The 27,274-nt window shown below is 38.2% G+C and overlaps 1 protein-coding gene across 4 annotated transcripts; it reads right to left on the bottom strand.

Moving 5' to 3' along the window:
• Nucleotides 1-26: 26 nt before the first annotated feature.
• Nucleotides 27-19,693, bottom strand: LOC124882770 (protein FAM180A). 4 transcript variants are annotated; one of them, XM_047389310.1, is made up of 5 exons: nt 19,541-19,693; nt 18,480-18,834; nt 18,289-18,413; nt 3,600-3,697; nt 27-3,349 (listed from the first exon to the last, which is right to left on the bottom strand). In XM_047389310.1, the coding sequence occupies exons 3-5, from the start codon at nt 18,365-18,367 to the stop codon at nt 3,020-3,022; spliced, it is 507 nt and encodes a 168-aa protein (XP_047245266.1). In that variant the 5' UTR covers nt 18,368-18,413; nt 18,480-18,834; nt 19,541-19,693; the 3' UTR covers nt 27-3,019. The 4 variants fall into 4 exon arrangements, with proteins under 4 accessions (XP_047245266.1, XP_047245265.1, XP_047245267.1 ...); XM_047389309.1 differs by having other exon boundaries at nt 18,289-18,402; XM_047389311.1 differs by having other exon boundaries at nt 18,289-18,390.
• Between the last annotated feature and the right edge of the window lie 7,581 nt (nt 19,694-27,274).

Genomic DNA, 27,274 nt, shown 5'->3' with positions numbered 1-27,274 from the left:
TTATACAATTTGAAGTTATAGCCAGAAACATTGCAAACTCTTTATTAAAACATTTTTCTTCCCATTTCTTCATACTCCGAAATTAGCTCAACCACAGCTGAAAGTGGCTATGCTAAAAAAGGAAAGCAGAAAATTGTGGTATCAGCATAACACAAATGAAAATATAAGCAAAAGCGTTTTCATTTCATGAATGAGAGAAAATAACTCCATAAATCCATAACTACCATCCATCCACCCTGAAATATGTAATCCACACAAAATCTTCTTAAAAGCATCCTTTTCCACCGATAAGTGTGAAAATTGGTCCCTTTGAAGCAAACATCCTTTGGACATTTCTTAGTTTGCCTAAATGACCAATCAGGGATTTTGATATGCACATAATCTGTTCGTTTTTTTATGTAAAACAACTTAAAATAATTTAAATTAGCTGAGCAATCTTTTCCAGGCAGAGAAAAATATCTAAAGTTATTTGAAGACATCAAACAGGCAGGGCAGGGGCTTGTATTCACTGCATCAGAAAGTCAAACTAATGTGGTTAGATTTTGTGAATTTTTATTTTCTAAAATAATCAATGTAATTACAAAAGCACCCCTTTAAAAATAAACTATAACCACAATTTTGTAAAGTAATCTTGTAGTCAAACCTTTTCTAAACTTGCTTTTAGAGATTCATAGTAATGACAGGCCCAAATGAACCATTAGAAACTATGTTTTTTGTTTTGAACGAGTCAGATCTTCCCCCGACTTAGTACCCGGGATTACCTGACTGTTTTAATTGAAATAACATTTTTAGGATCCTTAGCTAATTAAAGTCTTAATTTGGTCAAAAATTCCTTCTCTCTGAAATGTAAATGCAAAGGTATTGGCACCTAATTTGTATGGAGGTGCAAATGTGCTGCAAATAGTTAAATGCACTGGAAATATATAAAAGATGCAAACTTAAAAATACACAAACTCAAAAAGCAAATGCATCAGAAAATGCTGCAAATATTTTATTTAAAAATAAAAAAAATTAAATCACAAAAAATAGAGAGAAGCAACAAACTACAACCACTAAAACAAATGCAAAGGAAAAATGCTGCAAATAGCAAAAACAACAGCAAGTTAATAAAAGCTACAAACTCTGTCCACAAAACGGAAGTGTGCCAGGCCACTAGGGGGAGTCAACCACCAAGTTATATCGACCAGACCCTTGGTGAAAACTTTAACAGGATGCCCAGAAGAAACTTGTGCCCCTTTTCCACTGCCTCGTTTTAGCCAGCGTGGCTCTGCGCCACTCGATTTGCTTTACTCGGTACGGTAACTGTTGTGTTTCCACTGACTCGCCAACAGCTGAAGCTATAGTGGCTGAAGCCCCAAAGGCTTTAAGGACGCTGCTGTCTGTGTTACATTGCGACATTAATCTGCATGAAATGATAAAAAATAATAGAAAATAAAAACATGAATAAACTAAATACTAATACTAATAATAATCCACTAGGATAATTATCTGGACCACAGCCCAGCCAGAACAGATGAGCTCAGGGGTTCTGATGTGAGGGGGGTGTGGCAGGAGAAGCAGAGAGGAGAGACGCTGCTGTCGGGATGTCTGGAAGTTATAATTTTCCTCCAATTTGGTCCGATACAGGCAGTCTGGTTACGGGCAGCTGCTGTCTGCCTGCTCCCTCCTGCAGATGCTGGTTCGCCTAAGGACCATCAATAGATGTCCGAACCAAACACGTTTCATGGTGGTATTATTTTGTGTGTTTTGGGGGAAATGTTTGTGACTCTGAACAGCTGATTTTATGTGTGATTAGCTGCGTGTAATTCAGAAACCTAATTTGTCCTTTTTCTTTTCTGTCAGCCTTCACGCATGGTTTATGATCTGTAAATGGTAAAGTTGCATGCATGACCTGCCTCGGCCACTGTGGTCCTTCATATCATTGTAGTCGCTCTTGTGTTTTATTAACTTTTCCCTGCACTGTCTCAACTAAAACCGTCTCATTTCTCCTCCTCCCATGGCCAATCAGTGATTTGCAAACTTTTTTCTTTGCATTTGTTTTCCTTGTTTGTGTGTTTTGGAGTTTACATCATTTATGTCTTTTTAGCAAATTTGTGTGATTAGCACACACGTTTAGCAGTATGCTGCGCCTTTGTACCCATTGGCCACCATAAATGTTGGGTACTGGTTCGGACACCAGCTAAACACAACATTTGGGATGACCTGACCTCAAGGTCAACTCTCCGGGGAGCAACTGGCTGTTTCATCTGTTCTTTTCAGAGAGAAAGATTGCTCCAAAATAAAGACTAGATGAGAATATCACTTCATGGAAGCTGTGTACTCATTCAAAGTTACCAACATGCACAGAAATGTTCTATTCTGGAAAAGAAACATTATTTCTTAACAAATCTAGAAGGTATAACTGACTTTGACTTAAATATGCATCATTTAAAATGTCTACAAATTTCCAAGTTTGCCGAATAACATTATTCACTTTAAAAGATAAATATTTGACATATACTGACATGCATCTAAACACGTTTTCATAACAGCTTCATGGTCATTGAAATTGCATTATCTGCAGAAACTTTAGATTATTTCAGAACTATTTTATGTCAGGATGTCGGAGTGAAAAGCATGCATACCTGCACATCAGTTCATGCATGTTGTTAATCAGTCAGAATTCTGAGGGTCAATAATGTTACACCACCTACTATATTTAGGTAGGCTGTGGCCTTTAAATGGATGTTCAGGTGGTACTGAAGAACCCAAGGTGTGCTAAGAAAATATCCCCCATACCATTAAACCACCACCACCAACCAAAACCGATGATCCAAGGCATGGTGGATTCATGCTTTTATGGTGTTTACGTACATTTCTACCATACAAATGTTGAAGTTATTACGATTGTATTGGTATTTTAGCACTGCCGATATACATTGCAACTGGAAATCTGTACTCACAGGGTAAATATTATATAAACCAGTAAAATGCTTAGGTATAGATTTAGAATTGTTGAAATTGAAGCTTTGAGTTTTTCTCAGGAGGGTCTGAGGTCATGTTGAACAGCTTGGGCCAGTTGCACAAGCGTGTCCATCCACAGCTCTTTTTGGTGCTGGTTATTAATTTGAGCAAGCATCTGTGAGGTATAGACTAAAGTCAGCACCGTTCTCTCAAAGTCCTGCCAGTTGAGAGGCTGCCACCTCGGGGCCAGGTCTGCCATCAGACGACGGATATCAGAAAGCTTCTTTGGCAGCACGTCCTCACAGATCACTTCCAATTTTTTCACACTTCGTAGCGAGGCCAGCTCCTCATCTGGGATCAGGAGGGGGTGATCCTCGCCTGGAATCTGCATTCCTGCAAGAAGAATCTGCAGAAAAAGAGACAAACTGGATTCAAAATTAGATCAAAACCATACCACTTTACCTAAATGGGAAGTGTGCTGAAGACATCAGGTATCAATCAAAATTCCTTTTATCCCTGTCAGGAAGTGTTTGGATAAGCACATATTTCACATCGCTGCTAATGATTAGCAGCAATGGTTGCACATGAAATGCTCATCCTCACAAAACGGATTTCTACCAAAGAATGACTGAGGCTCTCTGAAGATCTAAACTGACCTCAAAAAGCAGTTTAGTGTCCTCCTCCGAGCGCAGGAATGTGGGGTTAATCAGGGAATATGCCCCACGCTTTATCCTGTGTGCAGATGGATACAGAGCTAGAAGACACAGGAAGCGGAAATTAAATTAGATAAGCTCAGTTGTGTTCAAGAAATGAAGCAGCACATTATTAAATGAAGGGAGGGCGTGGGTGGGCCATAGGTTGAGTAAAAACAGATTCATTACAGTTAAAATATTATGCGGGTGGCAGAGACCCAGGTTCCCTCTGACAAGAGGGTAATTGGTCTTCAACCTAATACACAGTTGCTGTGGTACAAGTAGCGCTATAGCTGCTGCTTCCAGAAAAAAGAAATCTGCTTTTTCACTCGAAAAACAGATCAGAGACCCAGTAATCTGATATGGCCAGATTTAGTTAGAATTAAAGAGCTGCTGCCTCATTTCCAGGATATAAATGTTCCAAAAAACATCATAAACAGGTTTAAAATCTACTATTTACTGCCTATGGTTGCCGAACCTGATATTTTTCACCTAAAATGTTAACTGTTGGACCTCACTGACCAGTTTGCCAGTACATATACCAGTACAGCATGCAATTAGACCAAGCTCATTAAACTGTTTTCCATTGTTTTTCATTGATGTAGCCTTTACCTGATTGTTGTCTTTGAAACTTTACGCCCATGATACCTTAGGGTTGCACTAGGTGTAATTTGTGCTTTAATTTATTGTTGAATGACAAACTTCAGTGAGCATCCCATAGCAATTTAACATAATGACACTAATGGCATTTGAAGTGGGTTCTGGCAAGCCTCGCTTTAACTAAAGAAACATTATTGCATCCAAATCAAGAAAGTGTATATATGGACAGTTAAGCATGTAAAAGGGACATTAGGGCAGAAGATGGCAAGAAAACAAATAATGCAAAGAGGGAAATTGAAAGGGCATGTATTTTATTTTATTTTACATGTGCATGACTAACAAAACTGTATTAGAAGCTGTTCACATTAGGCTATTTAGTTTCTCTAAAGAATCTAGGTTTTCCCTCTTTGCAGTGATGTTCACTTTCTGTCTGATTTATGAGACCTGCTGTACAGATTGTGTCCAGACAGCTTTTGGTATATACGAAAGGTGCTCAGCTGAAATGCTGATTTATAAAATGATGATGTTCAAAGTAAAGTTTGTAAATGCAGGAACAAGTTTTTCTGAAAGCACTGCATGCACAGGCGTACCTGGATCAACACAGAGTATCAATGAGTAATATCAAAGCAGAGAGAAAACATGTTAATGTTAGCCTTGCACTTTAGTAAACAAGGTGTGAGGTTATTGAAAACTGCTTTTGCATGTGTCAACAAAATAACTATTGCCATCCTGAAAAACAGATGCTTGAGTTTAATTGATTAATGAGCTTGAATGGGATGTGATATTAGTAAAATGTGTTGTGCAATTTACTGCACAGACAACAAAGTATGGCGTCTTAAAACATCAAGTTGAACTGAAATAACTCCCCATTTCATTTTATCATGACATTTGCACATTTAAACTGGTTAGTTTGAAATAAAAATAAAAAACAGTGTCTCTTTGCAGTGATGAGTCTCATTTCTGGATTTGACTAAATATTTAAAAATCTTTGTTAGCAGCTATAATAATAAACTGCATAACTTTGCAAAAAAGCACATTATTCAAAGGAGAAACATGCAGATGCAAAGTGAATTTATCAATAATTCTATGCTATTTCTAAAGTACTACCTTACTGCTTTCACTTAAAGTATTTCTTCATACTATTTTAAGAATTTCTGGAAGTTCTGCTGTTATATTTCACTGCTTCATCATTTCCTGGTGTGTTTAAACTGTCACACAAATATTAATGAGGTGTGCTACACAATAAAAGCGCTGAGTCTCATCTAAATCTGGATCCATCTTCTCTACAATACCACATCATCTTAAAAAGCTGCCTTGCTAGTCCGGTAGCAATGATACACCCTGGTGACAAACAGACACATTAAGCTTCTGTTTGGAGTTACAAGGTCAGCCAAAGCCTCGTGTATGGGCTGATCTCCATGTGTACCCATCTTCAGCTTGGTTCAGTTCCAGTCAGGGCACAGGGACACAGCCAACATTCAGGATGTACAGAAAATCTTATCTTTGTGTACCAGTGTTAGGATGCCAATTGTACAGTCGGTGGCCCATTACATGTAATCCGCAGTTTATCTGAAAGCTCTCACCTACCAAATGGGTCAAAACCAGTAGGGCCATGAGCAGGATTTTTTTAATCACACTGATGGAGTCCCTTTGCAATGCAGTACTTAAAAATGTATAAAACAAATCAAAATCATTTATATACCGGTCCTTCTCAAAATATTAGCATATTGTGATAAAGTTCATTATTTTCCATAATGTAATGATGAAAATTTAACATTCATATATTTTAGATTCATTGCACACTAACTGAAATATTTCAGGTCTTTTATTGTCTTAATACGGATGATTTTGGCATACAGCTCATGAAAACCCAAAATTCCTATCTCACAAAATTAGCATATCATTAAAAGGGTCTCTAAACGAGCTATGAACCTAATCATCTGAATCAACAAGTTAACTCTAAACACCTGCAAAAGATTCCTGAGGCCTTTAAAACTCCCAGCCTGGTTCATCACTCAAAACCCCAATCATGGGTAAGACTGCCGACCTGACTGCTGTCCAGAAGGCCACTATTGACACCCTCAAGCAAGAGGGTAAGACACAGAAAGACATTTCTGAACGAATAGGCTGTTCCCAGAGTGCTGTATCAAGGCACCTCAGTGGGAAGTCTGTGGGAAGGAAAAAGTGTGGCAGAAAACGCTGCACAACGAGAAGAGGTGACCGGACCCTGAGGAAGATTGTGGAGAAGGGCCGATTCCAGACCTTGGGGGACCTGCGGAAGCAGTGGACTGAGTCTGGAGTAGAAACATCCAGAGCCACCGTGCACAGGCATGTGCAGGAAATGGGCTACAGGTGCTGCATTCCCCTGGTCAGGCCACTTTTGAACCACAAACAGCGGCAGAAGCGCCTGACCTGGGCTACAGAGAAGCAGCACTGGACTGTTGCTCAGTGGTCCAAAGTACTTTTTTCGGATGAAAGCAAATTCTGCATGTCATTCGGAAATCAAGGTGCCAGAGTCTGGAGGAAGACTGGGGAGAAGGAAATGCCAAAATGCCAGAAGTCCAGTGTCAAGTACCCACAGTCAGTGATGGTCTGCTGCTGGTGTTGGTCCACTGTGTTTTATCAAGGGCAGGGTCAATGCAGCTAGCTATCAGGAGATTTTGGAGCACTTCATGCTTCCATCTGCTGAAAAGCTTTATGGAGATGAAGATTTCATTTTTCAGCACGACCTGGCACCTGCTCACAGTGCCAAAACCACTGGTAAATGGTTTACTGACCATGGTATCACTGTGCTCAATGGGCCTGCCAACTCTCCTGACCTGAACCCCATAGAGAATCTGTGGGATATTGTGAAGAGAACGTTGAGAGACTCAAGACCCAACACTCTGGATGAGCTAAAGGCCGCTATCAAAGCATCCCGGGCCTCCATAAGACCTCAGCAGTGCCACAGGCTGATTGCCTCCATGCCACGCCACATTGAAGCAGTCATTTCTGCAAAAGGATTCCCGACCAAGTATTGAGTGCATAACTGTACATGATTATTTGAAGGTTGACGTGTTTTGTATTAAAAATACTTATTTTATTGGTCGGATGAAATATGCTAATTTTGTGAGATAGGAATTTTGGGTTTTCATGAGCTGTATGCCAAAATCATCCGTATTAAGACAATAAAAGACCTGAAATATTTCAGTTAGTGTGCAATGAATCTAAAATATATGAATGTTAAATTTTCATCATGACATTATGGAAAATAATGAACTTTATCACAATATGCTAATATTTTGAGAAGGACCTGTATAGGGGCTGCATGGTTGCGCAGTTGGTCTCTCTAAATTGCCCTTAGGTGTGAACAAATATGTGCATGGTTGTTTGTCCTGTGTGTATCTGTGTTGCCCTGCGATGGACTGACAACCTGTCCAGGGTGTAAATTAGTCTCCTACATCTTCTCTAGAGTTCCACCAATAAAAAGCATAGGGTGGAATTCATAACTTAAAGTTTTGTAATTGATGGCTATTTAGGTTTCCATAAATTGGTCGTTCCCAGTGGAACCCAGATTTCTCTGACATCACTGTTTGGTGCTTAAATGAAAGACAGCTTGAACGCACAAAAATAAAGTAAATCAAGTTAAACCACACACAGATGTGGAAAAACGAGGGAGGTTTGGTTGTTTTTGTGTACCTTTGGAAGTTACAGCATGTTAACACAACCTGTTGTGCAAACTCGAGATATCAATGGTGGGGTACAGCTTACCAAAAAAAAAAAGAATAGTTTAAATTTTGGTGCTTGGTAGTTAGAGGGTCCAAAGGGGGCTTCAATTTGAGGATGCAAACAGTATTGTTTGGTGATCTGCACATGCTTAATTTTCTATCAGACCTTAAAACCTGAAAAATTACATTTTGTCATCTTTACCAGAGCTCAAGGGTCTGTCTAGTCCCTCTACAGATGACCTGTCATCTAGTTTTTTCTATGCCTGCAGACTGCATGTGCCTGTAATGCTAATCGGATGACGCAAGACTTGTTTATTTAACAATTTAAACTGTTCAGTTTGTTCATTGCAACCAAAAGAACAATTTTAAATTTTGCCAATAAAACTAATCTGCAGTGGAGGCTTAATTAATGTAGGGTCATTAGTGAAATGGCATTTGAGTGGGTCAATGCCAATGTAAACAGAACAACAGCATGGGAACACTTTCACAATTGGAGTAGAAATTAAATGGACAGCTGGCCCAGTGCTGCTTTACATTTAATATTAATAACCTCTAATTTACATTACAATCCACCTTCTATACTCTGTCACTGTTTGCTGGAACAGGTTCTCTGGCACTCAGGAGCATATATATCTCCATCAGCAGCAGAAGCTTGAATAAAATGGTTTTTGATTATTTAATGTTTATATTGTTTAAGTTGCAATGGTGTAGAGATAAACAAGCCAATGAGATTATTAATTTCTTCTGCTAAAAAAACAAAACTATATTATTTTATTCATGTGAAAAACCTCAGTTAAAGTTCAGTGGATTTTCAAAGTCAAAAGCAAGAATAATGAATAACAACGAAATTATGCCTCATCGCAAATAAATATATTTTTAATCACTAATTCATAATTTATCTTAAATAAGAGAGAAAGACAAACTGTACTAACCCCATAACCTACTAGGAAAAGGTAATAACCTCAAATCTAAGAAATGAAATGTGAAGCAGGATTAAGTATTTCACCAGCTCGGGTATTGAAACTTCCTGACTTTGAAGCCTCAGCATGTGTTCACAACCCTGCAGATGCAGCCAGATGAAAAATATATCATCCAATGGTGTAACATTAATGTATAAGAAGGGGTACTCCATGATTCTTTTAAATGAAGATAAAAAACTTCTGCAATTCTGCCTTTGAAACCCCAGGTCTTCCAAATATAGAGAAGAAAACAGAAGAAAACCAAAACGAGTGCAGCAGCCAGAGATCAAGAGGTCAACTGCATGTCATTACTCCAACATCCCAACCACCAACAGATGGTCTGACAGAGTGCCACACAGTCTTAGACATTCCCAATATCTTGTTGTGCATAGAGAATCATCGTCATACTCCTCCTCTGCACATCTAAGTACACTCAACTAATGGCACAAAAGGGCTTTAATAAAAATGTCCAGATTTATAAACAGAAAACTAAAGTTTTACAATAAAAACATGAGTAAAGGGAAGCAAAATAGTCACAGAAATATTAATTTAATATTAATTTAATTCCCAGATGTTAGAGAAAAGTAGCAACAATAATTGCAATATTCCAAGAGATCTCACCGGAAGTATGTACTGGAAAGAACATACAGTCAATTCAGGTTATGGCTTTAAAATATTATGTATTTAAAATATGTATTACTGTTGTGCATTGTTTGTAAAAAAGTTTGTATTAGCACCACTCATACACAACACAATCCAAAGTGCTGTACCTGACATTGAGGTATCCATTTGTTCAGTAAAATGACAGCAGCAGGAAAGGGAGGGTGAAAATAAGTGATGCAGTCAGAGCCCCTCACTACAGGAAAGAACCACCTCCTTACATCAGCGACAGCTTGGCAAAGCAACCTAAGTTTACTTTTCCACTGTTGTGGCATATTAATTGTGCAGATTACTTTCTGGTTAATGGCACAGCCAGGAAAACAGTTTTGCACACTATCTTTATCCATTAATTGAAGAGATGTTGTTATTTATGCAATCCCTGCTAGATGAATGCAGAATGAAAGTTCCTGCAGTATGCCTCATGGCAAACAGAGAGGGGTCAAGTGGAGAAATCACTCTGCTATTCATGTAATTGCTGCTTAATTTCAAACATTGCCAGTGCCAGTTCACAAAAAAACAAATCTCAGGATGCTTGCGGAAAACATAAACAAGTTGATACACCCTCTGCAATTGTTAGAAAACAATTTTCACATACTAGAGCACTACAATCCCTTTGCATTAGCAGTGAAAGGTGCACACTTGCAGAGGGGTCATGTCTTATAAAATTATGCAGAAAATTGAATTGTTGGTTAGCTATTAAACTGAAGACTTTGGAAAAATAAACATAGTTTACACAAGCAATAGGACATTTTAATTTTCCATCAAGAATTGGTTGAAGGGGTGTAGAACCCAGACAAAGGCAGGAGGTAGGCAACATAATGTACAAAGACTATTTTAATGGGAAAAGTGGAAGACCACAAAGAACAAGAGAAGGACCAAAGGCAGGGAGAACATGGCATTAGGGATAGCAACAGGACAATCTGTTAAGGAGGGAATGAAAGAGAGCATTTATTGTGGGAGGATTGATTGCTGGGACGCAGATCAGGTGAGTTTAATTGACTAAATGTGTTGCAGCCAGGGGTGGGCAGCTGGTGTGGCAGAAAAACACAAACAATATCAAAAAGAGAAAATGAAAAAACACAAGTGAGCATTAAGAAAAAGCAAAGAGCAAAATAAGTTAAATAAAAATGCAGAGCTCAAATAAAACAAAACTCAGAACCTAAACCATCATGATGATTTGGACATGAAAATATGGCATATTGTGCTTTATAGCTGCTGGCTACAAAACCCCTCATTGTGATATTGCAAATATATATATAGGGGTTGGACAATGAAACTGAAACACCTGTCATTTTAGTGTGGGAGGTTTCATGACTAAATTGGACCAGCCTGGTAGCCAGTCTTCATTGATTGCACATTGCACCAGTAAGAGCAGAGTGTGAAGGTTCAATTAGCAGGGTAAGAGCACAGTTTTGCTCAAAATATTGAAATGCACACAACATTATGGGTGACATACCAGAGTTCAAAAGAGGACAAATTGTTGGTGCACATCTTGCTGGCGCATCTGTGACCAAGACAGCAAGTCTTTGTGATGTATCAAGAGCCACGGTATCCAGGGTAACGTCAGCATACCACCAAGAAGGACGAACCACATCCAACAGGATTAACTGTGGACGCAAGAGGAAGCTGTCTGAAAGGGATGTTCGGGTGCTAACCCGGATTGTATCCAAAAAACATAAAACCACGGCTGCCCAAATCACAGCAGAATTAAATGTGCACCTCAACTCTCCTGTTTACACCAGAACTGTCCGTCGGGAGCTCCACAGGGTCAATATACATGGTCGGGCTGCTACAGCCAAACCTTTGGTCACTCATGCCAATGCCAAAAGTTGGTTTCAATGGTGCAAGGAGCACAAATCTTGGACTGTGGACAATGTGAAACATGTATTGTTCTCTGATGAGTCCACGTTTACTATGTTCCCCGCATCCGGGAGAGTTACGGTGTGGAGATGCCCCAAAAAAGCGTACCACCCAGACTGCTGCATGCCCAGAGTGAAGCATGGGGGTGGATCAGTGATGGTTTGGGCTGCCATATAATGGCATTCCCTTGGCCCAATACTTGTGCTAGATGGGCCACTGCCAAGGACAACCGAACCATTCTTGAGGACCATGTGCATCCAATGGTTCAAACATTGTATCCTGAAGGCGGTGCCGTGTATCAGGATGACAATGCACCAATACACACAGCAAGACTGGTGAAAGATTGGTTTGATGAACATGAAAGTGAAGTTGAACATCTCCCATGGCCTGCACAGTCACCAGATCTAAATATTATTGAGCCACTTTGGGGTGTTTTGGAGGAGCGAGTCAGGAAACCTTTTCCTCCACCAGTATCACGTAGTGACCAGGCCACTATCCTGCAAGAAGAATGGCTTAAAATCCCTCTGACCACTGTGCAGGACTTGTATATGTCATTCCCAAGACGAATTGATGCTGTATTGGCCGCAAAAGGAGGCCCTGCACCATACTAATAAATTATTGTGGTCTAAAACCAGGTGTTTCAGTTTCATTGTCCAACCCCTGTATATATACAGTACAGACCAAAAGTTTGGACACACCTTCTCATTCAAAGAGTTTTCTTTATTTTCATGACTATGAATATTGTAGCTTCACACTGAAGGCATCAAAACTATGAATTAACACATGTGGAATTATATACTGAACAAAAAAGTGTGAAACATATTTTGTCTTATATTCTAGGTTCTTCAAAGTAGCCACCTTGTGCTTTGATTACTGCTCCGCACACTCTTGGCATTCTGTTGATGAGCTTTATTGTCTTTGCAGTATTTCAGTGAATAAGTTTTCAGTACCGGTGAGAATATTGCTCCAATACTGCAACTAGCATAGAGTACAAAAAAATAACAGTTTCTAAAGCAGTGACTAATATGCTACCATTAAAAGCAGCACATGATTACAAGGTAGGATAGCAAAGTTGTAAAACTACTGCAAATATATGTACATATGCAGATGTTAAGGTTGGTATTTATTGTGTAGAGCGTTATATAAGCTATAAAATTTTATTTAATAAATTCATAATGATAGCCATCTCCAGAACTGTTCTTAAGTGTTCAAATTCTAACGAAGCAAATTAGAAAACTCTGCATCTAAACATTGCAAAGTGAAATATAAAGTTCCACAAGGCTCAGTTTTAGGCCCAACACTATGCTGATAATTACTGATGGGACTATGGCTCTTTGAAGGCAACCAATCTTTAGGACCGATTCCCTTCAAAGAGCTGTTCAGACGATCCATTTTTAAAATGCACATATTTAGAAGAAAAAGCCATTCTATCCCTAATATAGTATTAAATATTTTATTATTTTGGAAACCTGGCATGTGCGGGTAAAATCATAAAGAAGTTGAATTATCTGTATTTAGTAAGATTAATATTTGTATTTAAAAATGTGTAAAACAGAACAACAGCATGCTTATATTTTTATAAAATTAAGTATACAATATGTGAATATAAATATAAAATACCCATGTAGTTCTTTACTACAAGTGTTGTGTGCATTAGTAGTATTTTAGTGCCATTTGTAATATAAAAACAAAGTAAAGAAAGCAAAATGTAACAAAACATAAGAGAAAAAAGTGTTTTGGGTTACTTTGGCAGAGGCACAAATCACATTCTGCCCCATTAAATATAACAATTAAAGCAACGCAGTAATAGTAAACAAAATAAACATTTATGGAGCATACATGACCATCCTCTCCTCAGTGGGAGAGAGGGCGAAACAAACAGTGAGCAACGAGTATAATGGAAAAAGTAGCGAATGTAGTGCATGTAAAGCATTATAAGCAAGTAGTAAAAACAAAAAAAAGCTCTAACTGAGACTTGAGTACTATCATTCAAGGTAAAGAGCTGTTCAAAAGAATTGGATTGTTCATCAACTTCACTTCACTAGTGATAATACACCTCAATGTCTACAGATAATCCACAGCCATTTGATCCACTCTTAAAGTTGTTTTAGATACTAGGCCATGGATAGAACAAGTTTCTTGAGCTCAGTCCAAATTCTAAAAATGAACCGTTCAGTTAAAATTTCAGTTCTTGGTAAAATTTAAATTTAGCTTAGGTTTTTTTTTTTCACACAATAAGAATTTGATCCATTAACACAATTTATCAACTAAAAAAGATAGGCAGAGTTTGACTGTTTTAAGTTTAATATGTGTTTTTATAGACTAACACCACAACCAGATAACTCTATGCTGCCTTGATTTGTTATGTTTATCTACAATGTTCCTCAGCAAATTAACACAACTACATTTACTCAGCCCTTAAAAACAAGGTCATCCTGTGTTGACTACACACTTTAGAACATTTTTATTGCTCTTTTTCTTTGGCTTCTGTTTATATCTTATAAAAAATACTTTGCTCTTGTTGTGTATAAAATGCTTTACAAATTTAAAAAAAATATGAATTTAATGCTAAATCATAAACATGCTAATTCAGTAAAACATATTTACACACCAAAGTGAATCTTATTTTACTTACAATTGTCTAGCTATTCTCAGAAACATTTTTACTACAGATGTCTGATCACAGCTTTTGTCTCAGCTTTCCCTTCTGCTCATTCCAAACCAAGATTTTTGTTACACTTGCCGTCTGTCCTCATGTGCGCCACACCATCAGTGTTTGCATGGGCAGGCTTCCCCTGTATGTCATTATGTAGAGGCAGGGAACTTGTAATCTCCAGCTAACTGCTTGCAAGGAGATGAGAGAACAACAATGATGCATTAATTAGCTGGGCTAAATAGTGCTTCTGGCTAGTGGGATATTGACGAGACAAAGGAAAAGCCAAATCAAAAACTAAAAAAGAACCGATCACTCTGGGATGCATTAGAGAAAGGTGAAAAGGACAAAATGAGAATGAAATCCTCACAGCAGCAGCTCATCTTCTGCAATTCACCTCCAAATGAATGTTAAAATCCTGTCAAGTGACAGCATTATTGTGACTCGGATACAAATTTGAACATTTTCAGAGCAAACACGAACTTCAGCATCAATACTCCCAGTGTGAGTCCAATCTGTAAGAGAATAAGCTGCAATAAAGTCACGCTCAACAAAGCGAGAACTGATGCTGAGGGATGAACGAGAACAAATATGTGCAACCAATACCTCTGAGTCTCTTTCTTTATTATAGACATTTTCTGTTGGCTGCTCATAAGAACAATAGAGACTTTTTGTTTTAAGTCAATTTTCTCAAACTCGGCAAGGACTTATAAATGTTCTTCATGCTACAAAGATGGAGGCCTCGGATAAAATTGGAGTTTTATAATTCTGGTGTCATACACAGGGTGAAAGACATTTAAAAGTGGGTACTGAAGCACTGCCGACATTGCTTGACATAAGTATGCATGTATGTATGAATAAATAAATTATATAAGAGTCAAACGGCCAGAGATCAGAATCAGCAGATTTTAACTTATCAGATCTGGACCTGTATTCACAAAGGTTCTCAGAGTCCTCTCAGAGAGCTCCTAAAATTCCTAGCATAGAGCCTTGGCTCAAGAACGATTCAGCTAGCTGCTGAGAGCGGCTCGGAGCGCGGAGAGAACAGAAACTTAGTGATGAGGTGTGGTTGACCCTGATGCTATGGGCCACAGTCTTCTAAGAGCTGTGAGGGGTTGTTGCAAAAAACCAAAAAATAAAACAAAAAACAAATGTGCTCTCAATAGAGAGAAATAAGGCAATGATAGAATTTAGACTGAATTCAGAAATGTGTAAATCATAATGATAAAACTTAGTAAAATTAATTGTCACACAGTATCAAAATGTTTGAACTTTAGTTACATACTCACCATTATTTTTGATTTGCTTATTGTTATGTTCACTCTCCATGCTGGTTATTTTCTATGAGGGGTCAAAGTAACAAACATTAACTTGAAATGAATTGAAGGTGTGAAATACTGAACATCGTAAAATTGAATGCCGTAAAAACCAATGTGATTAATTTCGCCTCTGTTAAAATTAGAATTTATAAATTTGGAGGATTGGTAAACGGTAACATTGTAAATATTAATGTTATAAATATTAAGGTTATCAAATTTAAAGTTGCCTGTTTTCATTCACTGCCTTGATTTCAGCACCACCATTTTTACCAATGAAGTTTTATCATTTATCGTGTTCACAGTATAATTTCTGTTACTTTCTGTAGATCGGAAAACGGCAGCTGCCCTAGCGCGACGGTGGAGTTTTGTAGTCCGTGACCCAAAATTTCCCATGATTCATTGCAAGTCAAATTGGATGGGTCGAGCTTGGGCAACAATGGCGGACGATGGTGGCAAAAAATTGTAAATAAAAATCTAAATAATATGCTTTCTGTGACCCCAAATAAACTTTTAAGATGTTTTTTAGGTGATAATGTAGGTTTGTTCAACTTAAATATCTACTCGGTTTATTAAGATTCCACTTAAAAAGAGGTTCTGTGTTTCTCGGCACTAGCTCACTTCGGCAGCTGACCGAGCAGCGTTCCCTCACTCTTTCGGAGAAGGCGCCTAATTCCCATTTCATCGTGTTAAAGAGACTGAGGTGGAGAGTCTGGAGACTCAACCTGGGCGCTCTTCGCTTGTGATTCCCTGCGGCTCCACCCCGTCTACAATGATATCATTGCCGCACTAAATGGAGGAGCTAAAATCAAGCCTGTGAATGAAAACAGGCTAAGTCTTCAGACAGCTGTGTTTTGTAGATGACCATTTAGGCTATGGCTAGTGAAATCATTATGTAAAATGCATCAAAGACTTTTTGACCTCATTTACATCTTCATTCTATGTATATAGTGTTTATATTGTTGTATTATATCGTACCTGAGTGTGTTTTTTTTTTTCTGTGTATTTTTTCCAGTTTGTTTAAAAGTTTATTTTTGGAACCATTTTAGTATGTAAATAATATTTAATTTCTTCTGTACTATATTTTTGTAAATTTTGTCACTCTTTATTCTGTATTTGTTATTTTGTACTATTTATTTTTCCTTCTTACAATTACCTTACTAGAGGTGCATCCGTCCTGCTGCTGAAACTATTTAATTTCCCCCTAGGGGGATGATAAGGTTTATCTTATGTCTTTATTAATAATTGTATAATTGTTATAGAAGTTTATGTACTCATTAACTCGACTGTTTCGGGGGTGGATACCTGCACAATAGAGCTGGAAGCGTCTTATTAATTCACTGTTGTTCATTGCATGGAGAATATCTCTCTTTTCTCTCTGTCTTTCCTCCATCCTCTCTGCTTAAGACACTCTTAGGCTCACTAAAAGTCCTCCTCACTACACAACATTTGTTCAATTTAAGAGCTGTGAATAACTTTTATTTTACAGAAGTGAAATTCTAAGAAAAATCATAAAATTCAAGAAATTCTAAGATTCTTCTTAAAATTATGTCACTAGCAGTTACTTTTGGTCTTAGGATTCTTTGTGAATCTGGAAATAAAATCTGAAATATTTTTTCCCTTGTTGTGAAATTGGTCAAAACTAAGAATTTCAACCAATTTCAACCTTTAAATGCCTTTACATGCAGAGTTTAACAAAAATCAGATAAAAGTTGGGCCCTTGTGCTTTAATGCATTATCATGGATAATTTTTTTTTATTCCTAAAACATTTTTTTTCTTTTATATCTTTAAAAGTCCTTGGAGAAAAATCAGAATCAGCAGGTTAGACATAAAGAAGATCTAAAATCATCATTTGGAAATGTTGAAGTAACACGCCAAGATATCAAACAGGAGGGTAAAGCTTCAGCACAAATGGGTCTTCTACCAAATTAGTGGCTTAAGGAGAACAAAATCTATGTTTGGGAGTGGCCATCACAAAACCCTGATCTGAGTCTCACTGAAAATTAGAGGAGAGATCCAAAAGGAAGGTTCAAGGCGGCCTATAAAACTGTCTCAATTACACCAAATCTGTCAGAAGCAATAGGCCAAAGTTCAAGCAAACTATTGGAAGATGCTTATTGAAGGAAACCCAAACATTTGACTATCAAACCCTGAGATGTTTGTAAACTTTTGAATATTAAGAAAGTTAATTCTGTATAAAAAACGTTCTCTCTCATTATTCTGTCATTTAGCAAACAGAAATAATCTTGGTAATACAAAATGACCTAAACAGGAAACATTTAATCCAATTTAATGTCAGACATTGAGAGAACAAATATTGTCTTTTTAAAGCATATTTATCTATATGCTGTTTATCTATATTCAGCTATATCTTCTTTATTAAAAGAGGTACATCTGAGGCAAATATTGAAGAAGTTGTATAATGAGTTTCCTTGGAAGAAAGACGTTTATATAAACAGTAAAAAACGTAAAATATTTTTCATGTTAATAAAATGGGAAATAAATAAGCATTGTGTGTGTTGAAAGATTTCAAGCTAAGTGAGTATTAGAACAGGAATTTCCTCCGAGTGCTGGTCCAGTAACAACAAGCCAGTCACTTTTCACTGGAAACTGAGCGGTTCATGTGAGTCAAGTGTTCTTAATTATTCCAGAAGATAAACACAATCTTTCACAACAGCACATCAGAGACTAATCCATCATTATATATGGCTTATTTCTATTTTAGTATATGTTTGTATCTTTTAAAAATGATTCCAGTTCTCCATGAAAAACAAATTCTCAAAGCAAATATTTTCCAATTATAGTGGTAAAACACTTAATTGCCTGGAGACATCTGATTTATTTATATTTATTTTTTTCTGAGTGAATCGTTTCAAACAGCAGAAGTGTCGTCCTACCTTTCCTGTGATGTCGAGCGGCTCCCTGAAGGCTGGCCAGGTTAACAACGGTGAGTAGAGCCCACCACCTCCACGCCATGCTGATGATCCTCACACGCAGATCTTCTCGCACAACTCAACACACACTTCAGTTGTCAATCTTGTTGCAAACGCCGTCATAAATGACCATGAAAAAAATAACCCTTACTTACCATGTACATGCAATTTGATTGTGCTGGATTTTGTTTCCTCCTCCCTCTGTGAAATCTCACATTCCCCTCCTTGATTTTGAGTGTGTGTTAATGTGTGTGTGCCACACAGTCTGGGCTCCCATCTGGAAATGATCAAGATTTGGGAGAAAGCTTGCTCCTCCTGGCTGAACTTCTTTCATAGCCACTGGAAGTCTTCGTTCAGTTACTGGGAAAATTCTTTTTCAATGACTTGACTGGATGCACGTGAATGCATTACTGGATGAATGATGAAGCTGAATGTTGTGATAATGATCACAAGGAGGATTTCTTCCAGACAAACCAGAACAGGCCTGTTACCTCACCTGGGAACACAACCCTTTACAAGAAATCAAAAAAACAAGCAGTTTCTAACTGAATTAATTTGGAACAAACTAAGAAAACTGCCAAAATATTTGCATTTAAATTGAATAATGGATTTATCCTACAAATTGTTTTTTTTTTTTGTAAATCTGATTATTTGGGTAGCACGTCTTATGTCAGAATATGCTACTTTAATGTTTATTAAAACCACTGAACCAAGTTGTCCTTCTCTTAAGGCTACACAATGCTGTAAAAATGTGTTTGATCTTTTACATGCATCTGCTGGGTTTTTTTTTTTTGTCACTCTTAAATGTTTTAGATTATTTAACTAATTTTATACCAGACAAAGAGGACCAGATTAAATACAAAAACAGTTTTTAAAGAATTATTTCATTTATTTAGGGTAAAAAAGGTCTATTCAAACAACCTGTCTCAATATGAAAAACTAATTGACCCCCAAGCCTTATGAAATTATCAATGTATTGTGACTCACCACCTTTTTTTGGTTCAGTTTCATTTACCTTACCCAGGTCTGATTATTGCCAGACTTGCAAAATTCAGAGATTTCTCAAGTAGATCCTTTCTGATAACAGGAAGTACGTAAACAATTTCACACAGCAACAAATATGCCACAATCTAAAGACATTTAAGAGCAGAGGAGAAACAAATTCACTGAAAGTATACAAAACCATTGGTAGTGGTAGTGTAATGGTATGACCTACCATGCTGCTTTGTAAGATTTTCTTTTGGTTAGATTGTGTCCTTGGATTTCTGCTCAGTTCCAGTCATTTTTGTTTTCACTCTCTTCCACTGCCATTGTAATCAGATTCATTCAGTCCACCTGCGCCGTGCCAAGCTGTCTCCTTGTTTTCACCTGTGCCATCCACTTTATATAACCTTCTGTTCTGTTTACTTCTTTCTGGAGAATACTGTTTACCACAGCAGGCCTGTACATGTCCTCAACCATTTCATGCCATATTCATGCCTGTTTTCATTGCCTGTGCTCCATGCTTCATCCACCTTATGCCTGCCTGTAGGTTTTCGCCATTTATTTATTAAATTCTTCAAATCACCAAACTGCTCCTGCCTCCCTGTCTTCATTTGGGTCCGCACACCTTCCAAAATTCTGGCTGGTTGAGCCACCATTGCTTGTCGCTCCTGGGAACTTTGCCATGTACTCTCCATTTGTGGATAATGGCTCTCATTGTGTTCGCTGGAGTCCCAAAGCTTTAGAAATGTCTTTGTAACTCTTTTCATACTGACAGATGCCAGTAACTATGTTTCTAATCTGTTCTTGAATTCATCATTGCATTGGTTACTTCTTGAGACATGACCTACTTCATGTTGTCTTATAGGCTCTACTTAATTTATTGCTTGATTCCACAGCTCTGATAGTAATCTTTCCTTGGTAAGGCTGCAGAAATTGAGCTCAGCCTTTTAAAAATGTGTTTTATCCAAATTCATTTATAATTTAACATGTGGCACCATTACTTTTTCACAGTTGGTTAGGATAGTTTTTATACCATTAGCTGATCTGAGGACATAAAGATCCCAATTACTTTGTGCAAGGGTATTTTGACTTCTCTTCAAATCTTTTCTGCATAATGTGCACCACTAATGATGGCCTTTTTGTTATATTTGCATCATTTTAAAACTATTGATGTGTTTACATGTCGTGTCTTATACCGATCTGTCTTTTCACTTCTGAAAGACTCAAGCTCATTGGTCTACTTTAGTTTACCTCTTCAGTATGTTTCTGTTCTGCTGCAAATAATCTCATAGCTCACAGTATTAGAACATGGCATGATTAATTGAGTCATGTCATATTATTGTTTGCTTTGTTTTGGTTTGGTTTTATTAACAATTTTTTTTTTCTTCAAATTGGATGTCTGCTATTTATTATGAAGAAAAAACATCCAGACAGAGATAGATTGAGAAGGAGGCAAGTCAACTTTCATTTCAAAGTAAGGACCCTTTAAAGTATCTTGATTAAAGGCTGTCAAGACTCTATTCACTTCTTGACTAGCCCCTCGTGTTCTTTTTGTCACTGAATATGTGCAATAAATACATAGTTCTCTTCTGGTGCCAACGCAGATAATAGCCTGTGTAGGTGCACTCGATTTTAGCTCTCCTGCCTGATCTTTCAAGGCTGCAGCCTTTAGAAAGAAATAGGAAACGTTTTGCTGACAGGTTTAAGAAAAAAACATTTTAAGGTGAGACACTGATCCCTGAGCAGTGGTAGAAAGCAAAAAGGGTAACAATGTATCAGATTAAAAAAGTTTGTTCTATTAATATAAACATTTAAAAGAGCAAGGTGATTGAACAAAAGTGTACCTATGAAAAGAGATAAAATGATGTTTGCAGGTTTATAAATAAACATACATTCTTAGTAATACTTTGGTAAAAAGTGCCCTAGCAAGTTGCAGATAAACCACATGGTTTTTGTTGTCTTTGTTGGACCATTTGTTCGCTACTATACCTCCCAGTGTCATCTGCTACTATATACCCCAGGATAGTCTGCAACCACAACTCTCAGCAGGAATTGCAGCTGATAGGAAGGGGTCTTGCAGGTCTAATGTCACAGTGGGCTATATAAGGACACGGGAGACGCCCCACCTTTGCTTTTTCTCCTGCTGGAAACTGAGACGTGGTTACCATGCAATGGAGGCGCATCACTCTGGAGAAGAAACCACACGTGGGTTTCCATTAATTCTCCTCGCTGGCCAAACTCATGAGAAGCTCAACAAGCTAAGTTTCCTGGGATAAGAAGACCAGTAAACTTTACTTTACTGATCGAAGGCGTGGATTTAACACGTAACCCAAGAAAAACCCACAGAGGTTTTCCAAGGAGCCCGAAATTTTCTTCTTTGCTTTTTTTTATTCCAGTCGACTGCTGACGGTCCATCATATTTTTTCCCTTTTTGCCAGAGGAGGAAGGCCGGCCGTCTTTGAGTTTGTAACGGACGTGTAACAAATTACCCCCTCTCCCCCTGCTCCAGAGAAGACGACACCAAGTAATCCCGTTTTGTTTTATTTCTATTTCAACCTGGAAAGACTCACACAATGGAGAAACAAGATGACGGTTAGAGAGTTTTAGAGGTATTAATGAAAGATTATTTATTTGGCGCTCGGACCCGGAGGAAGACGTAAACACTGAGGATGAAGTGGGTTTGAATAAACATTTTAGGATTATGATTAGGTACGTCTTCCCCCCGGGACCCGATCCTGGTGGTGGCGTAGGCCTTGGTATATTTGGAAGGAGTTGGAAGCCTATGGTGGAGAAGAGGTTGTTGTAATTATGAATGTGAATATATTATTTAATTTTTAATATTAATATTTTAATATTTATTAAATAATATTTCGGTGTGTTAAGGGTTGTCCTGTGAATACCAGCCCAGTAAGGCGGTGGTATTAGGACAAAATAGAAAGGGATGAGCCAAGCTCTGACATTATTGAATAGCAAAACTCTGCACACATGGAATGAATTCACACAATTTCTTAAAATACAAGAATTTATTAACAAAAATAAGTCAATTCAAAGTCAAACATATTTCAATCAACAAATTCCTCACCATGCTAAAACAATCCAACTAAACTACCAAGCAGAATTAAAGAATAACGAAGACTAATGGGCTATGTACAATATAAACAAGTTGATTAAAGATGGTTGAAACCATGACCAAAAGAGTGATGCAATGTTATTTATGTTTGAGAACCAAGGATTATCTTGAAGAATCTGGAAACGGAGTTAAGTTAGTCTTGGAACTAACTTAGGCAATAATCGGCATACCTTAACAACCATTCACAATGCAAGATCAGATAAAATATTATTTTAATAAAATAATATTTTAAAAATGATTTGCTGAATAAAACCAACCTTCTGGATGACCAATTCTCAACGGTGTTTAATTAGCTGCCTTTATTTAGTAAAATAATATTTAAAGAAATATTATTTTGAATAAGAACCAAATCTTTGTGGAGAAATGGGCTTAATGGTGTTTACTTAGTTTTCTAGTTTGGTAAAATATTATTTAGGGAAATATTACTTTACTAGAATGAAAACCAATAACCTTTTTGGGTAAATGACCTTTAGCAGGCAAGCACATGTTCTTAGCTGTTAGCAGTTAAAACTAACAAAAGAAGCGTATAGCTTATAATCAGAATCAGACATATACCTTTAAAATACCACTGATAAAAGGAGTTAAAATGTATATGCACGTTATGGACAATCTTCTGTGTTTAAAATCACACTTTAAATAAACTTTTCTTAACTTTGAAAACAAACACAAACACACAACACAAACTGAGCACATGTGATTACAGATAATCTGCTAGCACTAAGATAGCTGAGTTTTAACACAAACAAAACCAAACTTCATAAAAAAAAAAATCATGTTTTGATTATTTCATTCTAAATTACTTTTCTCTGCCCAAACCTAAACTCTTGGGTGAACCGTGCTGAGGAAAAGTCATCCAGGGCGACGAAGTTTGAAGAAAGCATCCACAGTGAACAAAGGGTTAACTGCAGCTAACCTCCGTAGTTCCGGCCAAACTGCACATTACTGCTGTAACCACGGTGATGCGGTCCCGTTGTCCTTCCTTCAGACCGGGAAAACTGCTCCACTCTACGTTGTAGAGACAGGGTCTCTGCTGGGAACTTTCTGGAACACAGTTTGATTCTGTAGACCTCAGAGAGAAAGTCAAGCCACGCTTGCACCTTAACTTAATTACCCCAGTTCATGAATGAATACCGGATACACAAACAGCAATTCATTCCTACTTAACTTAGTGCATATGATCGCGTGATCGTATGACTCTCTTGGATCCAGTTTGAAGACTTATGTCTGTTTGCCAGCAAAGAGACATTAGCGCGCTGTGTCTCTCCTTCCAGCTCCGCAGGGGACCAGTGTGGAAGAGACAGGATGTAGCAAGAGCGGTGCTTTTATTTGGACAGTGACGTCACGGGAAGTCCGCTGTTACCCCTTTTTCCTGGCTGTGCTGGAAGTGGGTTAATGCGATTTATTTTGAAAGTTCCAGAAAAGCTCATACTGGCCATTCATATTCTACCCATGGCTGTGGTCCCAACAGGGTGGAAGAGGGTCGAAGCTCAGCAGAAGAGCAGTATCTTCCATGCAGAAGGTCTTTAAAAGCGATGCCCTGGGAGATGATTGGCCGAGGAGAAGTGCGGACCTGCCATTGATTGGAGCAGCCAGTGAGGAGTGATAGGACACGGCAGGGGTGGTGAGTCTTCCATGTTGAATTTCGTTTAAACTCCATTAGAAATAGCTTGGGCAGGATAGAGTAGGATTTTAGGGCGATTTAGAATCGCCACTTAGAGTCCAATGTCTTATTGAAACTTTGATTGCTGTTGGACTCTGAAAGCCGCCACACTTTGAAGCTGTGTGTGTCTCACTGGGTTTGAACACCTGAGCGCAGACTCAGGTGAACTTAAAGTTGGACTGCTAGAACCTCATGGTGGAATACTCACTATTCCATTGTCTTCACTATTAGTGTTTTTCCACTGGTTGCCACCCAAAAGTTTTATAACCCTTTGTGTTTCACTGAGCTCCAACCTTGGGGGTTTTATGACTGCAGCCTGGTGGAGGCCGCTCCCAAATGCTTTTCCCAGTACCATATTTTCTCTTGCTGTTGCCATAACTGCTGGTTTGACTTTCAATGTTTTATCTCGTTTAGTTAGTTATTTTACTCCTTTTGTATAGAATTTTTGCATGCTTGATTAGGTGAAGATTATTGAATCAGGATAGCGAGGTGTATCAGGGCTTGATTTAATAAATATTCACGTAGACAGAGACGGCGTTTGTGTTTATTTTGAGCAAGAGTGATGTGTCTGTCAAAATAAGGTCATAGTTCCCCCGCCTTCGGTGAAGCGGTTGATTAAACAGTGACATCTAGTAATAGTTATCAATTATTACTGAGAACTTAAAAATTGTAATTATCAAGGGCCTTGAGCCATAATTACAACACCAGAGGACATCTCTGATTTTGATTCGTAAGTAATAATTTTTGGTTAAGAAATACATTTTTTTTCAAATTAGGATTTTAAATTATAATTCTTGATAAATATTAATTAATCAATAATCATAATTCTTACATCTTGAGGAAGGTCCTGGCGGTATTATGATGGGATACTTCAACACTCTTCTTATTAGAAGTGGTTGGTTACTGGCATGGACCCACCTTTTAAGCATGGTCTACAAATCTTTAATGGCATTTAAGCTGGCACCATTCATATATATATACAGTACACACCAAATATTTGGACACACCTTCTCATTCAAAGAGTTTTCTTTATTTTCATGACTATGAATATTGTAGCTTCACACTGAAGGCATCAAAACTATGAATTAACACATGTAGAATTATATACTGAACAAAAAAGTGTGAAACAACTGAAAATATGTCTTATCTTCTAGGTTCTTCAAAGTAGCCACCTTTTGCTTTGATTACTGCTCTGCACACTCTTGGCATTCTGTTGATGAGCTTCAAGAGGTAGTCACCTGAAATGGTTTTCACTTCACAGGTGTGGCCTGTCAGGTTTAAGAAGTGGGATTTCAAGCCTTATAAATGGGGTTGGGACCATCAGTTGTGTTGCGCAGGAGGTGGATACCGTACACAGCTGATAGTCCCACTGAATAGACTGTTAGAATTTGTATTATGACAAGAAAAAAGCAGCTAAGTAAAGAAAAACGAGTGGCCATCATTACTTTAAGAAATTAAGGTCAGTCAGTCCAAACAATTGGGAAAACTTTGAAAGTGTCCCCAAGTGCAGTTGCAAAAACCATCAAGCGCTACAAAGAAAATGGCTCACATGAGGAGCGCCCCAGGAAAGGAAGACCAAGAGTCACCTCTGCTGCGGACGATAAGTTCATCCGAGTCACCAGCCTCAGAAATCGCAGGTTAACAGCAGCTCAGATTAGACAACAGGTCAATGCCACACAGAGTTCTAGCAGCAGACACATCTCTAGAACAACTGTTAAGAGGAGACAGTGTGAATCAGGCCTTCATGGTAAAATAGCTGCTAGGAAACCACTGCTGAGGACAGGCAACTAGCAGAACAGACTTGTTTGGGCTAAAGAACACAAGGAATTGACATTAGACCAGTGGAAATCTGTGCTTTGGTCTGATGAGTCCAAGTTTGAGATCTTTGGTTCCAACCACCGTGTCTTTGTGCGGCGCAGAAGAGGTGAACGGATGGACTCTACATGCCCGGTTCCCACCGTGAAGCATGGAGGAGGTGTGATGGTGTGGGGGTGCTTTGCTGGTGACACTGTTGGGGATTTATTCAAAATTGAAGGCATACTGAACCAGCATGGCTACCACAGCACCTCAACAGGACAATGACCCCAAACACACCTCCAGGCTGCGTAAGGGCTGTTTGACCAAGAAGGAGAGTGATGGGGTGCTGCGCCAGATGACCTGACCTCCAAAGTCACCGGACCTGAACCCAATCGAGATGGTTTGGGGTGAGCTGGTCCGCAGAGTGAAGGCAAAAGGGCCAACAAGTGCTAAGCATCTCTGGGAGCTCCTTCAAGACTGTTGGAAAACCATTTCAGGTGACTACCTCTTGAAGCTGTTTATCACTCATGTCTGTACAAAGTGCTCTTCCCTTCCCACATGCCACAGAAAGGGGGATGGGGGAGAGGAGTGAGTTATGCTACTATCAGCAACATATGGGGGCTGCTTGTACCAGTCCCCACTCCCTCTCTTTTTAAAAGAAAAACACATGCACCCTAACCCTTCTGACCCCCCCTTTGTAGTTCTTACTGCAGAGAGCAGGCTACCTCTTGCACAAGAAAAACAGAGACCCTGTGTCATTACTTCTTTCCTCTGAGTTTGACTGATTAATACCTAACAGAAGTGAAAACCATTTCAGGTGACTACCTCTTGAAGTTCATCCACAGAATGCCAAGAGTGTGCGGAGCAGTAATAAAAGCAAAAGGTGGCTACTTTGAAGAACCTAGAATATAAGACATATTTTCAGTTGTTTCACACTTTTTTGTTCAGTATATAATTCCACATGTGTTAATTCATAGTTTTGATGCCTTCAGTGTGAAGCTACAATATTCATACTCATGACAATAAAGAAAACTCTTTGAATGAGAAGGTGTGTCCAAACGTTTGGTCTGTACTGTGTATATATATTTATATATATATATATATATATATATATATATATATATATATATATATAAACATATATATATAAACATATATATATGATGCGTTTCAATATTTTCTTTTTGCAAACCAGCTGCTAGGTTGCTTTCTTTTGTACATTCAGGTAAAAGCTAAAATGGCAACTCAGAGTGCAAGCTGTAACTCTTGTCTGCCTCTGCTTTACATGAACAACACAGAAGGAGAAGGCAGATGGCATGGACAAAAACAGTCTTCTCTGTAGCTCCTTTCCTTTTTGTTTGCCTAAAGGTGCCCTGTTT

This window comes from Girardinichthys multiradiatus, chromosome 17, assembly GCF_021462225.1.
Source record: "Girardinichthys multiradiatus isolate DD_20200921_A chromosome 17, DD_fGirMul_XY1, whole genome shotgun sequence".
Taxonomy (NCBI): Eukaryota; Metazoa; Chordata; class Actinopteri; order Cyprinodontiformes; family Goodeidae; genus Girardinichthys; species Girardinichthys multiradiatus.
This window is presented reverse-complemented; position numbering and strand designations above follow the sequence as displayed.

Bases quoted from the DNA above. Each gene is read 5' to 3' on its own strand.
- LOC124882770 (XM_047389310.1), bottom strand. From the start codon at position 18,367: ATGGCGTGGAGGTGGTGGGCTCTACTCACCGTTGTTAACCTGGCCAGC. The intron at 3,698-18,288 runs GTAGGACGACAC...TGTGTCTTCTAG, and splicing joins CGCTCGACATCACAGGAAAG to CTCTGTATCCATCTGCACAC. The intron at 3,350-3,599 runs GTCAGTTTAGAT...CTTTTTCTGCAG, and splicing joins ACACTAAACTGCTTTTTGAG to ATTCTTCTTGCAGGAATGCA.